Source organism: Muntiacus reevesi, chromosome 1 (assembly GCF_963930625.1).
Source record: "Muntiacus reevesi chromosome 1, mMunRee1.1, whole genome shotgun sequence".
Classification (NCBI taxonomy): Eukaryota; Metazoa; Chordata; class Mammalia; order Artiodactyla; family Cervidae; genus Muntiacus; species Muntiacus reevesi.
In genome coordinates, this window is record NC_089249.1 from 127,619,733 (window position 1) to 127,633,082 (window position 13,350).

The 13,350-nt window shown below is 42.5% G+C and overlaps 1 protein-coding gene across 2 annotated transcripts in view; it reads right to left on the minus strand.

The window, feature by feature from the left end:
• The window catches only part of AK5 (adenylate kinase 5), a 258,098-nt gene extending 247,755 nt beyond the window's left edge, over positions 1-10,343 (minus strand). For both annotated transcript variants that reach the window (XM_065910763.1, XM_065910756.1), the window contains exons 1-2: positions 10,012-10,343; positions 4,743-4,929 (exon numbers count right to left, since the gene is read on the minus strand). In XM_065910763.1, coding sequence (XP_065766835.1) covers positions 4,743-4,929; positions 10,012-10,071 — 247 coding nt within the window. In that variant the 5' untranslated portion in view covers positions 10,072-10,343. The remainder of the gene's footprint in view (positions 1-4,742; positions 4,930-10,011) is intronic.
• Between the last annotated feature and the right edge of the window lie 3,007 nt (positions 10,344-13,350).

Here is a 13,350-nt window from a genome sequence, read left to right on the forward strand (position 1 = left end):
TCTCAGTTGGGAGAAATAAAATACAAGACTTAAGAGTCGGAAATACAAATGACATATTCAAATAGACCAGAGGACAGAGCTGGCAAGCCCAAGTCAGGCAAATGGCCTCAACCAGCTATTGATATTTGATTCATAGATCCTTCCTTCTTCATCATGGGCTGGTATTCAAGGAGGCAAAGAGAAGCTGTAACTACCCCAAAGGCAACAGCACAAAGGAGACAGAAAGTCACCTGGCCTTCCATGAGAAATCTGGATTTTAGCATGGCATAATGCTCACATCTCCCCAGGGGATGTTGATCAGGCAGAACTTTTCATTTTCTGTTCATACAATAAATGAGGTCATTGACTACTGACTCATGGGACTCACTTTAATTACAAGAAAAGAGTGAGGTTGTCTACAGATGACAGTGGGTATTCTTAGAAAATTCTGGGAAGGGCTATGTCAGTAAAGGCACTAACAATATTATCCTGTTCTGCCTTGAAATTGAATTGCTTCATCCAACACAGGACTATTTTCTTCCCTCACTCTTCACATTTGTTCCCATAGACTTACCTCTAAAACATATCCAAAATGCACAGTTTTTTTTTCTCTGTCTCCACTACCACAACTCTTTCCCAAACTACCATCATTTACCCAGACTACTGAAATAGACCTCTACTGGTTGCTTGTTTTCACACTTGGCCCAAAGTCCATTGCTTGAAATACTCTTTCCTTACTGATCCCATGGCTAACTGCTTCTTGTCACTCACATTTCAGTTTAAATGTCACCTCCTGTAAGAGGACTTTACTGACATTTTAATCTGGGGCAGTCACCCAGTTAGTTTCCAGGACATCACCCCTTATAATAATGCTCTGCACAGCACATACCTCTTCACCATCTGAGAGGCCTCTAATTCATTCACTGTTTGTCCTCTCCCATTAGAAAAAGTCCCATGATAGCAAACAACTTAGCACACACATGGAGAAAAGCCAGAAGATGGGTAGGTAGTGTGTGGTCATAATGTGGAGGACTTTAATCACCAGGGTAAGGGTTTCAGCTTCACTCTGGTAGAAACCCAGTGGAGGTTTTTCTGGGGGTAGAGGGATGACATAACGAAATATGAAATACGTTTTTCAGGAAAATAAATCTGGTGGTGGTTAGGATGGATTTGAGTAGGGAAAAACTAGGAGCAGAAAGAGTACAGCTAGGGGGCTGTTAAAGTAATTCACACAAGAGAAGTGAGGGCTTAGGTAAGAGGGGAAGTAGGCGATATGGAAATGAGTGGCTGGATATGAAGGACATGATTTGGATTAGGATATGGGGTTCTCAGATGGTGCTAGTGGTAAAGAACCTGCCTGCCAATGTAGGAGACAGGAGTTCAGTCCCTGGGTTGGGAAGATCCCCTGGAGGAGGGTATGGCAATTCCCTCCCATATTCTTTCCTGGAGAATCCCATGGACAGAGGAGTTGGTGGGCTACAGTCCAAAGGGTCGCACAGGTTGGACATGACTGAAGCGACTTAGCACACACACACACATGAGAGATCAGCGAAGGTGATTGTTCAAAAACAACTGCCAGGTGTCAAGCCTAAAAGATAGGGAACACACTGCATTTCATATTGTATCTTACTGCCCTCTCTTAAATGCTCCAGAAATACTGGGCTTCTCTCCTTCCTGTCTTTTTCCTGGCCTCTCCTTCTATATCAGGTATTTCTGTTCTCTGTTCCCTAGTACACTCTCAATCTCCTCCATCCTTTTCTATCTGACACCTACACAGCTTTCTGTCTCTTATATTAGCATATCAGTTCTTCTAGGAAGCCTACCTTGAATCTAGCCCAGGATGGATCCATTGGCCTTGTTAATACCAGTTATATAGCATATGGTATTTCCTATAGCATTCATTGTGCTTCTAATTACATATTTAATGCCTGGCTTCATTCTACACTGTGAGTTTCATGAGGGCATGTGCCACATTTGTTCTTTCTTGGAGGCTCCACAACCTCAGTCTTAAAAACGTGTCTGACACATAGCAGTACTCAATACATGGTTATTTTATAGCTCAACTGACTCATTGACTGACTCCATGGAAATCAGAAAAGGAGGGTCATTTTGAAGCAAATATGTCAGTTTTTGACATGCTGAGTAAAGATGACAATGAGATATTCCAAAAGAAAAGTTCTGTGGACATTTGGAGCTATGGGACTAAAACTCTTAATTTATGAGCAATCATTTGTTTAGTTGTATATACACTGCAAAAAAAATGGATGTTCATCTCACATTTATAGTACAACATTTTAAAGAACCATCAGCTAATAATTTATCCTTGTTTTATCATATTTTTACTTAGAAAAGTAAGTTGCTTAAAAATTATTAAAATGTTTTATTTCACAGAATAATTTTTCATGATAATTATATATTAGCATAGCTCTGTCAATATTTCAGCAAAAATGCACAAGTCACTTTTTATTTCTAGAAATAATAACAACACTTTAAGTTATAGGGAAGTTAGCAATACTGTTGATTTTTAACAATATATTCTATAAATCACAGTTAAAAACCTACAAAGCACAAACTTGTACAGCATTGCATAAAACAAAATTTTATTATTACAGGAGTCATCAGTTTAGAAACTATTTTCTGCCTTTTAGGCTATGTTCTAGATATCAGACAGTGTGATGCAACATTCTTGTTACCATAGTATGTGAAAGCTTTTATTTGATGATTAAGCAAAAGATTTCTAAGTGGGAATTCTGGTAAAGTGTCAGTAGGTATGGAGAGTCTAAAATTAACAAGCAATTTCAATTTTAATGAAAGTTAAACCTACATTTTCCATTCCTATTGTAGCTCATCCTGCTAATCGAGAGTTCCAAAATGGTCATCAGTAGGCCCAATGTAGCCCCATAGATGTGTTTTGTTCATCTTGATGTGTTTCCAAAATTTGTGCTTAATTGCCTTTAGACAATGACTGCTCCCTCTACTCTTGTTCTCCAGTTTCACCATAGTCCCCACCATTGTCTATTACATACTTGGCCTGCCTGGCTTCTATATATAATGAAGACAAGTAACAGTATAAAATAGAAGCATTCAGATTTCATTTTGTTACAAAACAGTAGTTTATACAACCAGTCTGAGAGTAGCTTTTCGATCAGGTGAATGTCAAATCTTCTTAGACTTACTTTTGAAAGCATAAACATATCATAGACTAAATCCAGTAACACTTAAGGTTTGTAGTGCTTTAAGGTTTAAAAAGAAGTTCCCCATATTTGTCACTTGATTTAACAAGGGCAGAGGGCATGTATTTAACATTGAGCCAGATTCAAATATATTATGACATTCTGGGAAGGAAAGTAGCCCTTTGGGGAAGGTGTATGAACTCTTTAAGCTCACAGAAATATCATTGTGTTCCCTTAAGCAGTAATTTCCTAAGTGGTCTGCCACTGTGATAACTGCCTACAGGTGCTCTTTTGAACAACGAAGCCTAAATGACTTAGAGGAGCTCCTGCATGGACAGAGAAGTCTTCTTCTCTCTGGAGATACTTCTGAGACAATAGCATTTCTGCTTTTTCTCCTTGCTTGTGTTTCTTAAAAATTAATACACTATGACTCCTCCCCATGTTCAAATAAAATTTAAGGGGGTCAAGGTAAGATGTTGCTGTAGTTTAGTCGTTGTGTCTGACTCTTTGCAACCCTATGGACTGTAGCCCACCAGGCTCTCCTGTCCACGGAATTTTCCCGGCAAGAATACTGGAGTGGGCTCCCATTTCCTTCTCCAGCGGATCTTTTCAATTCAGGGATTGAACCCGTGTCTCCTGCATTGGCAGGTGGGCTCTTTACCACTAAGCCACCAGGGAAGCCCCACTGGTAAGAGAAAACAAACTAAAATGTATTTCCCCTTGTATTTATTGCAAATAGAATTGTCTCTGTTTCAAATTTTGTCTGCATAACTGAAACTTTTCTAGGTACAATTTTTGAGAATGGTTTAAATTTTGAAAATTGAATGATTTTGGCTACTGGAAAAGAATTAATTGGCTTCTTCTGATTGGAACTGATTCCACTTTGCAAATACTATTGTATTTCTCAATTTTATCTGGAGCCTAAAAGGCTGCTTGGGTGATGTTGAACTAATTTTGATAAACACAAATTTTGGAAAGCTAGAATACCATGAATCTCCTCTAGTGAACTCCAGGTCTTAGTTCCAAATTATTCCTAAAATTGTTAAACAAGTTTATGCATCCCGTTTCTTTTATAGGACCCAAATGCCTAATCTCATGCTTTGCATTCAGTAGCTGCTAAATAAATCCTAACTTGAGTTAACTAGTATAAACTTTACATACATTTATGCAGATGCATTAAAATGAATTTGGAAACACAGCAACAAGTTAAATCTCTTCTTAGCTAATAAAAATGTTATAGTTATTATAACTATTGATTTCGTCTGTCATCTACTCATTTATTTGGAAAAGTCTTATTGCAATTTTAAGAAAAATTCAGTTTGCTAATGTAACTCATTTTACAAAATAATGAAGTCAGTAAAAAATTTCATTAAGCTTTTAGTGAAGTACTGAACAATGGCATGTAATTGTGTTTGTCTTTTCATAGAGGAGATTAGAATTAGTAGCAGAGAGAAATTAGTCATGTTTCAGGACCAAATATCCTTTCAGGAATTTGAAAACCTATTAAATTAAATCACTGCCTACAGTTTATATGTTATGTTTTAAAGAATATTGCTATAAATATAAGCTATTATTCTACATATACATTACCATTTCTTAGGAAGGATCTCCGTGTCTGTCCTCCATTGAGTGGAGGTAAAGTCTTCTTCTCCTGGCTTACAAATGTATCCCATTTCACCTTGTCACATCCCCCTAATTCCTTTACTTTCTGTAAACAACTTTCCAAGTATTCTATTGGGTCTTCAGGCTTCAAACACATCAGTCCATTCAAAAGGCTCTGAAATATAACAACAAAATACATCCACATAAAATATGTTTTTAAACCACCTTTGTCAAAATAGTGTATATCCCATCTTTAAATTCTGGGTTGTTTGGGTTCTTTGCATTTTTTTAAATAAACAATTTGAGTTGAAATTATGCTCTAATTGAGTAATTAAAACAACCCCTTAAATTCTTGACCAGTTAGTTTTCAGCTCAGCATTCTCTGTCCTTTAAACAACTAAGGCCAACTGCATTGTTAAAATGGAAGAAATCTATCAATATGAGATTAAGTACAGTGTGTAAAAATGCCCCAGTCATGATTAATTTCATTCCTACCCATCCTTAAAGTCTCCAAGCCTCAGTTGCAGAGGATGGTTTATGGATTGAAACACCTGAAACACAGTAAATAATAAATGTTGATGGTTTTAATCACCATCATAATCATCATCAGAAAGGCCCCACTGAGCCCTTGGGTTGGCTTGCAGACTGGTGTTCATTGTGCCCAGAAAAAAATCTGTGTGTCATTCATACTAAAACCATCAGTTTATGTTTTGGTTTTCTCTTCTAACCTATAAAATCTTCAACAATGCAGTGTGGGTCTTATTTATTTCTCAATATCCAGCCTCTGACACTTTGCCTTGCACATGGCAGGTACATCCTGGACTGTTTCCTAATCAGAAAAAAAATTCACTCAAAACATAAAGACTGACTCCAAAAAATCTGTTTGATATATAATAAATCACTACAATGTGTATATTTCAATATGTAATTGAAATTACAGAACAAAGCCTGGTGTCTGATATGTCACAAGTATCAATTTCTATAAATGCTACAAATTAGGAAATGTTCATTCCTGGGAACTGAACTGATGTGAAAAATGTTTTCATTTGGAGTATTTTATGGAAAAGCATTGAGGATTATTATCACTGTTATTAATTAAAAAAATGTACACTCTTTGAAAGGTTAACAGCTTTTCTATATACAGCATTTTAATTTCAAATTATTCTTGTGCAAGTTGCTCAAAATGGTAGGCAGTTTCTACCAGGTGCATTAGTCCTTTGAAATCCTAAATAAGATGGGTTAGAATGTTCAATTTGAGGGGTTCAATGGCAGAGTGAGTGGAAAAAACTAACCTAGGCATTCACATCCAGTTTATATGTCAAGGTCTGTGCTAAAGACACACACACACACACACACACACACACACACACATTGCATTTAACTCCTCACATTCCTGCTGCATTAACATAGCTCACTCCGTGACAGGGCTTACTCTACATCTTACTGTGTATCTATGTGCTTAAGCTTACTTAATGCACTTTCATTCCTATGTGGCATTACTATCCCCATTCATAGACTAGGAAATCAGGGTTCAGAGATGTTAGTGAGTTGACCTAGGTTACTCAGCTAGAAACTCGTAGGCCTAGGATTCCAACTCAATAGTTTTGATTTCCTATATTCCTCTCTTTACATCTTGCAAAAACATATATGGGATAAAAAGAAAGTGCCAGAAAATCTGTGTCCCATAGGTAATCCAACTAAAATTTGAGTTATTCAAGATTGAAAGTGAAAGTGAAAGTCACTCAGTCATGTCCAACTCTTTGCGACCCCATCGACTATACAGTCCAAGGAATTCTCCAGGCCAGAATACTGGAGTGGGTAGCCTTTCCCTTCTCCAGGGGATCTTCACAACCCAGGGATCAAACCCAGGTCTCCTGCATTGTGGGCAGATTCTTTACCAGCTGAGATCAGACCTTTAATTTTTTTATCCCTCAGTTCAGTCCAGTCACTCAGTCGTGTCCGACTCTTTGAGACCCCATGGACTGCAACAAGGCAGGCCCCACTGTCCATCACCAACTCCTGGAGCTTACTCAAACTCATGGCCATTGAGTCAGTGATGTCATCCAACCATCTTATCTTCTGTCATCTCCTTCTCCTCCCGCCCTCAACCTTGCCCAGCATCAGGGTCTTTGCCAATGTGTCAGTTTTTCACATCAGGTGGCCAAGTTGGAGTTTCTGTTTCAGTATCAGTCCTTCCAATGAATATTCAGGACTGATTTCCTTTAGGATTGACTGGTTTTATCTCCTTGTAGTCCAAGGGATTCTCAAGAGTCTCCTTCAACACCACAGTTCAAAAGCATCAATTCTTTGGTGTCCAGCTTTTTTTATAGTCTAACTCTCATCCATAAATGACTACTGGAAAAATCATAGGTTTGACTAGATGGACCTTTGTCAGCAAAGTAATGTCTCTGCTTTTTAATATGCTGTCTAGGTTGGTCATAGCTTTTCTTCCAAGGAGCAAGTGTCTTTTAATTTCATGGCTACAGTCACTATCTGCAGTGATTCTGGAGCCCAAAAAGATAAAGTCTGTCACTGTTTCCATTGTTTCCTCATCTATCAGCCACGAAGTAATGGGATCAGATGCCATGATCCTAATTTTTTTAATGTCAAGTTTTAAGCAAACATTGAGTTTTTATCCCTTTTATTGCCTAAAATGAGTAAACATACTCAATGAAGAATATTTTGCTGGAAAATATATGTTTCCACCCTAACCAAATCTGATTCCACAAGGGGTACAGATATCAGAAGTAAGGATGAGGTTCACTCCTTCATAGATAATTTAAATCTTTTCTTCTAATAGTCACCATTAGGGATCCAAAACAACCAGCAGATATTGTTTTACTCAGTCTATTTGAGTTAACCCTCTGAGAACTTGAGTAATCTATTTTGACTTTCCCCAGTATTCAAATGAATTGCCAAATCTCTGCTCTAAGGTACAATGACACAAGATCAATATACACACCATAAAGTTAACTAGAGTTAAGATTTCATAACAAAATGAGGGAAAAGTGATTTTTGCCTTAAACATTTAATCTAGAAATGGAAGCACATCCCAAACTTGAACCTATCCTTTTAGCCCATGTGATGTCTCATGTCAGAAAGAAATCTGAAATGTCAGTAAGATACAGATTGTTGCTTGACAATATGCAGATTCAATAATCATTCACTTGGTCTACGACGGTGTCTGGTATCTACAATTGTGTCCAATGTTTTGGGTTTGATAGATATTTAATTGAAACTTTATATACCTAGAAACTTTATGCAGGTACCCATATTGCGGTTTTGAGGGATAAAATTCAGTTTGGAAACTTAAAGCATTTGGTTTTGCTATCTACATTCATCACATGGAGAACTGCCAAGTTTTACTTCTCTCTTGTGCTATGCTCAGCACAGATTCTTCTTACAGGAAGGATGGAGCCTTTGGAGGTCACCAACAGTCTCCTTCCATCTTTGCATTGCCTGGGATCGCATTTAAGTATTCTATAGTTCTGTATTTCACCTAAGCAAGTTGACTTCCTTTTCTGGGTATGTACTATTTTGTAACCTCCCATTCGTATGCAGAAAAGCCAAGGAAAGGCATAGCACCTGAACAAAAGCACCTGCCATCACTTATTTGTATAAACAGTTTCATGCACAAACGATCAAAATTCTCTATGGTTACCAAGGGAAAAAAACAGTACCCACATTTATAAAGAAAATAGGAGTACTATTTAAGTGGCACTTGCAATCAGGTGACCCTCCTGCAGATGCTTCTAATTACACTTTTAGGAATGACACTGATCTCAGTAGTAGTATTTATAGATAAAACCCTTCAGTTCTTCATCTCCATGTTTACTTTTTGAAAATAGAAACAAAGAAAAATTCTTAACAAGAATCCTACAAATCCTCAAGACCTGTCCTTATGCAACATCTCCTGATTATTTTCAAATATTAGTGACACATTTGCTAGACTTGAATTTCACGTACTAGGCTTGAGCTCAGTGGGTGATTTACCTGGATATCTTGTTTTCAGATAGACCTGAAATCGGTGGCTTAAGAGGTGAGTTAAAAAAGAAGATCTGTAATCACGGAGGTCCTTTTAAAGACAATTTGGGAAAACAGAGGCAAAATTATTTTTCCAAGTAGTGTTATAAAATTCCTTTTAGCAGAACAACCCCCCTCAAATAGGAGAAAGAGCAATGCATGACTTCTAGTTTACTATATTAGTCTATAGTCTATCATCTTTCAGAAATGGGGGACCCGGTTTCAGGACTCGCTCTATGAAGCCTGGCTTGCTTCCATTTTTTCCCTTAACCTAAGTAAAAACACAGGATTAAGGAATGCTATAAAATTCAAATACAGAGAGAAGGAAAGGAAGCAAAACAACTCGCGAGGTTGGCTGTCATTTAGAACTAACCTAGGTTCTAGTTCATCCTCCAGCCTCCTCTGCTACATTCTCAAAGTGTCCCCATCCCCCGGGGTCCCTGGTGCAGATGATGCTGTGATGCGGTGGGAAGAAGACAGAGCAACAGGAGTCACGCCCGCCTCGCCACTCCCTCTCCGACTGGCTTTCTCTAGGTGGGTTGGTTAAGGCGGGCGAAAGCTATGGGCTGGGGAGGTGAGGAAGAACCATCTCTTCCAAGACGCCGGGAAAACGTGCTCGGCAGTTCATTCACCGAAAGCGCAGAGCAGCGCTGGGTGACTGCCACCCGGGAGTAGCGCTGCCTCTGATGGGTTTGGATTTGTTTTTTTGCATCTTCATCCCTGATCTCCTCCAAGCTATCCCTTGTCCGGGCCCCTTTCATCCTCACTTCCCAGTCAACGCTGGGGTCCCGACCCTCGGCGCGCGGAGGGACTGGGGCTCTGGACCCCTCGGTTCAGAGTCCTTGCTCGCTGCTAGGTGCCAGGGTACCCACCTGGCCTGATCCTCGCCCCCGGAGTGCGCGGCCGGCCGCTGCCAGCAAGCCCACCCTGGGAGTCCGCATCGGAGGGATGCGCGGGGGGCAGCCTGCTTTCAGAACCAGTTTGAAGACTGAAACTTGATTTTCGAGATGGGGGCTTCTGAGCCCAGCCACCCGACAAGAGCCGAGCCATCCAAGGACCCGGTAATCCGCCAGAAAGGCAGCTACCCCGGGGCAAGCGGGCGAGCAAGCTTCTGCAAGCGCCCTCACTTGCCCCTCGTCGTCAAGGTGGGACGGGGCGCGGCTTCCGTACCCAGAACCTCGGGGATGCCCTGCCCCGATCTCCCCGTCGGCCTCTGCCAGACCTAGCCCCCTACCTCGAAAAGCTGAGGGATTTCTCTCCGGGCCAGATACTCCTTGGCTTCGTTGGTGTTCATGGCTGCTTCGCGCGTGCCTTGGGGCGCAGACGGGAGGCTCCGGGGCTGCGGCGACCTGGGCCGGGGCCGGCGGTGTCAGTGCCGAGCACCTTGCAGCCCTCGCTTTCACGCGCAAACACTCACACGCTCGGCTCTGCCAGCTCAGGCCGGGCTCCACTCCGCCTCTCGGCGGGGACTGTGGTCTCAGCGCTCCCGCCGCCCGCGCCTCTGTGCTGGTCCCCGCGCCCGGGCTGCGGGCTCGGCGCCGCGGCTTCCCAGGTTCCCGGCTGCGCGGCCGCCAGGGGAGAGGCGGAGAGAGCGGAGGAGGGAGGACCGCGCGGCCGACGCCAGGCAGCAGCCCGCCCGCCTCTCCGGCTCCGCACGCGGTGCTCTCCCGAGCCCGGTCTGCGGCGGCGGCGGCGGCCAGTTACGCTGCGCGGGCGGTGCGGGGTGCGAGGGTGGGTGCGGGTGCGCGCGGGGGGCTCGCAGTCACACCCCCCGTGTTACACTGCAGCCCCGGCGCCGTGCTTCCCCGCGCGCCGCCCCGGGACGCGGCCACCTGCAATCAGGTGCCAAAGGAACAGACTCCGGGGCTGTAGGAACCTGCGACCCTTTCCCTTCCACACAAACACACACACACACACACACACACACACACACACGAGTTACTCCTGGGTTCCCTTACATACACACACACACACACACACACACACACACACACACACACACACACACACCCCCACACACGAGTTACTCCTGAATGCCCAAGGAACTCCCAGGAGGAAACTGCGACCCTTTTCCCTTACACACACACACACACACACACACACACACACACACGTTACTCCTGAATGCCCAAGGAACTCCCAGGAAGAAACCTAATTGCCACAGCATTTATGGTTTATTTCTAAAGTTACCGATCCTTAATAGGGAGCTGGGAGCGAGGAGTGAAGGGAACTGATGGTGTGGACGCCATCCCCTTATGATATTTCTACCCTTCAGGAAAGTTTTACCAGCTAGTCTCCAGTCTTCCCCTGTTAGTGTTACGAATCCTTACAGTGAGGCTGAAATTCTCCTTAACAGAAGGATTAGTCAGTGGTCAACTAGTTAATAACTTCTGTAGAGAGGAATGGGAAGGTGGAGAATTGGGTGGTGGTGGAGAGTTGGAGATTGCTTCAATTGGAAACGGGCTTAGTAGGTGGATGGGCGCCACCATTAACTTGATGGGAGGAATGTGCGGGTTGGTGAACCGCGGGCCATTGGAGCACCCTGGGGTGGGTATGGGTGGATGTGATGAAACAGCGATTACTGGTTAAGTATCTTGTTACAAACCATTATCAAGGTGCACCATCCCCGTCCCATCTCCCATGATGACTCATTTCCCCCATCACGATGTCATATTCGTTGCCTGCTTGGAAGATGGTCCCTGTCACCCTGGGAACATGACCTCTAGGTCTGTACAAGGCCTGACACGTGGGAGGTCTTGTCAGAGGAAAGGAGGCTCTGACAGGAATTACCATCTGGGGTTGGGCCAGGGAGAGAGAGGACACCGCATCTGCTTCCAGAAATCTTGTCTGGATGTCCATTTCAAGTTCATCTTTGCAGATCTTTTCTTGGTTCTATTTCTGGTTACAGTAAAAACTGCTTCTCATCCCTTCACTATAGTGGCAGTTTTGTTTTATCCCATGGAAGGAGCTCAGGAATTAATTGAGTTTTATAAAGTAAACGAAGTTTTCTGAGGACTTGAAGCCATGTGTCTTATGGTAGCCTTAAATGAGGCAGGTGTTCCGTAGAAATTGGTTTCTGCCCTCAGAATATGCCACATCATTTACAGTCCAGCTACTGACGTTCTCTGCCTTGTTTAAGAGCAGATTATGGAAGTTGTGAAGCATTGTCTGCTCCCTGTGCTACAGTGCTTAAGTACCAGAGTCCATGGCATGAAAACTCAGCTTACACCATGAGCAGGCACAGCTGAGATGAAGCACCTAAGACTGAAGAGGCCACTTTCTGCAGGACTTTCAAGTCACGCTTTATGGGCAAGAATCTGGCAGAACACAGCTCACATCTACTCTCCTAGGAAGGAATGGATCCTGAATGGATATGTGATTCTAAATGAACTTTCGTGTAGTCAGGCAAGGATGACAACTTGCTTGTATAAAAAGAATGAATAAGAAAGACTGCATTGTACTGAATATTCTAAATAGCCTGAAAAACATAGTAACTGGAGAGAGATATAAGGAATTTCCAGGTAGCCTTATGCACTGACAATCAGGGCTTTTTAGTATGTTCCAGATGTATGATAAAAGCAAGATATTCACAATTTCTTTTGCAAAGGGAGTTGTATCCTGTGAGGGAAGGGCTGTATGGGGGAACTATAATGCTTAAAAGCCAGGCTGGTGGTTTGGAAGAGGGGAAATAGGACAAGGAACAACACATACATTCTTGCCATGGAAAAGCTGGCTCATCACTTCCTGATGTGTGTATATATATCCACACGTGTATATGTATGGTAGGTATATAAACGGTTCGTGGCCCTTTGCCATTTGTTTACTTGGGGATATGTTGTTGCATGCTTCAACAAATCAGGATCTTACTGCAGCCCAGTGTCTTCAGGCAGAATCTCTTCTCTCCCACGTTGTGCTAGGAGAGTGTGCTGGGTTATATAGCAGGGAATAAGGCAGACACAGTTCCTGCTATTTGGGCTTCCCCGGTAGGTCAGCTGGTAAAGAATCTGCCTGCAATGCAGGAGACCCCAGTTTGATTCCTGGGTTGGGAATATCCCCTGGGGAAGGGATAGGCTACCCTCTCTAGTATTCTGGCTTGGAGAATTCCATGGACTGTACAGTCCTTGGGATCAAAGAGTTGGACACGACTGAGTGACTTTCACTTTCGAGGAATTCCTATTCTCATGGGGAGTGTGTGTAAGAAGTGCAGATAGACAGTAAGCAAATAAGAACGCAGAAACTACATCAGATACTGATACATGAAGGGCAGATAAACAACTAATACCTGTCTCACCAAAGGCATAAGTGAGAACATATCAGATGCTGGTAAATGTAATGATGAAAACCAAATATGTTTAACTATTGATTTGAAGCAAGGAGGTGGAGTTTAAATTGTTTGCTGGAAGCAGCAGAGGAAGTGGGAATAGCAATAACCTTTGAGGTGATAACTAGAACTTTCCAAAGGTCCAGACATCCTTGAGGAGGATCCTTTTGGTGGGACTGCTTCTCTGGCTCACTGCTGACATGCAGGCTGTATCTCAGCAAAGGGCTGAACCTCGATCTGTCCCCATGAAGC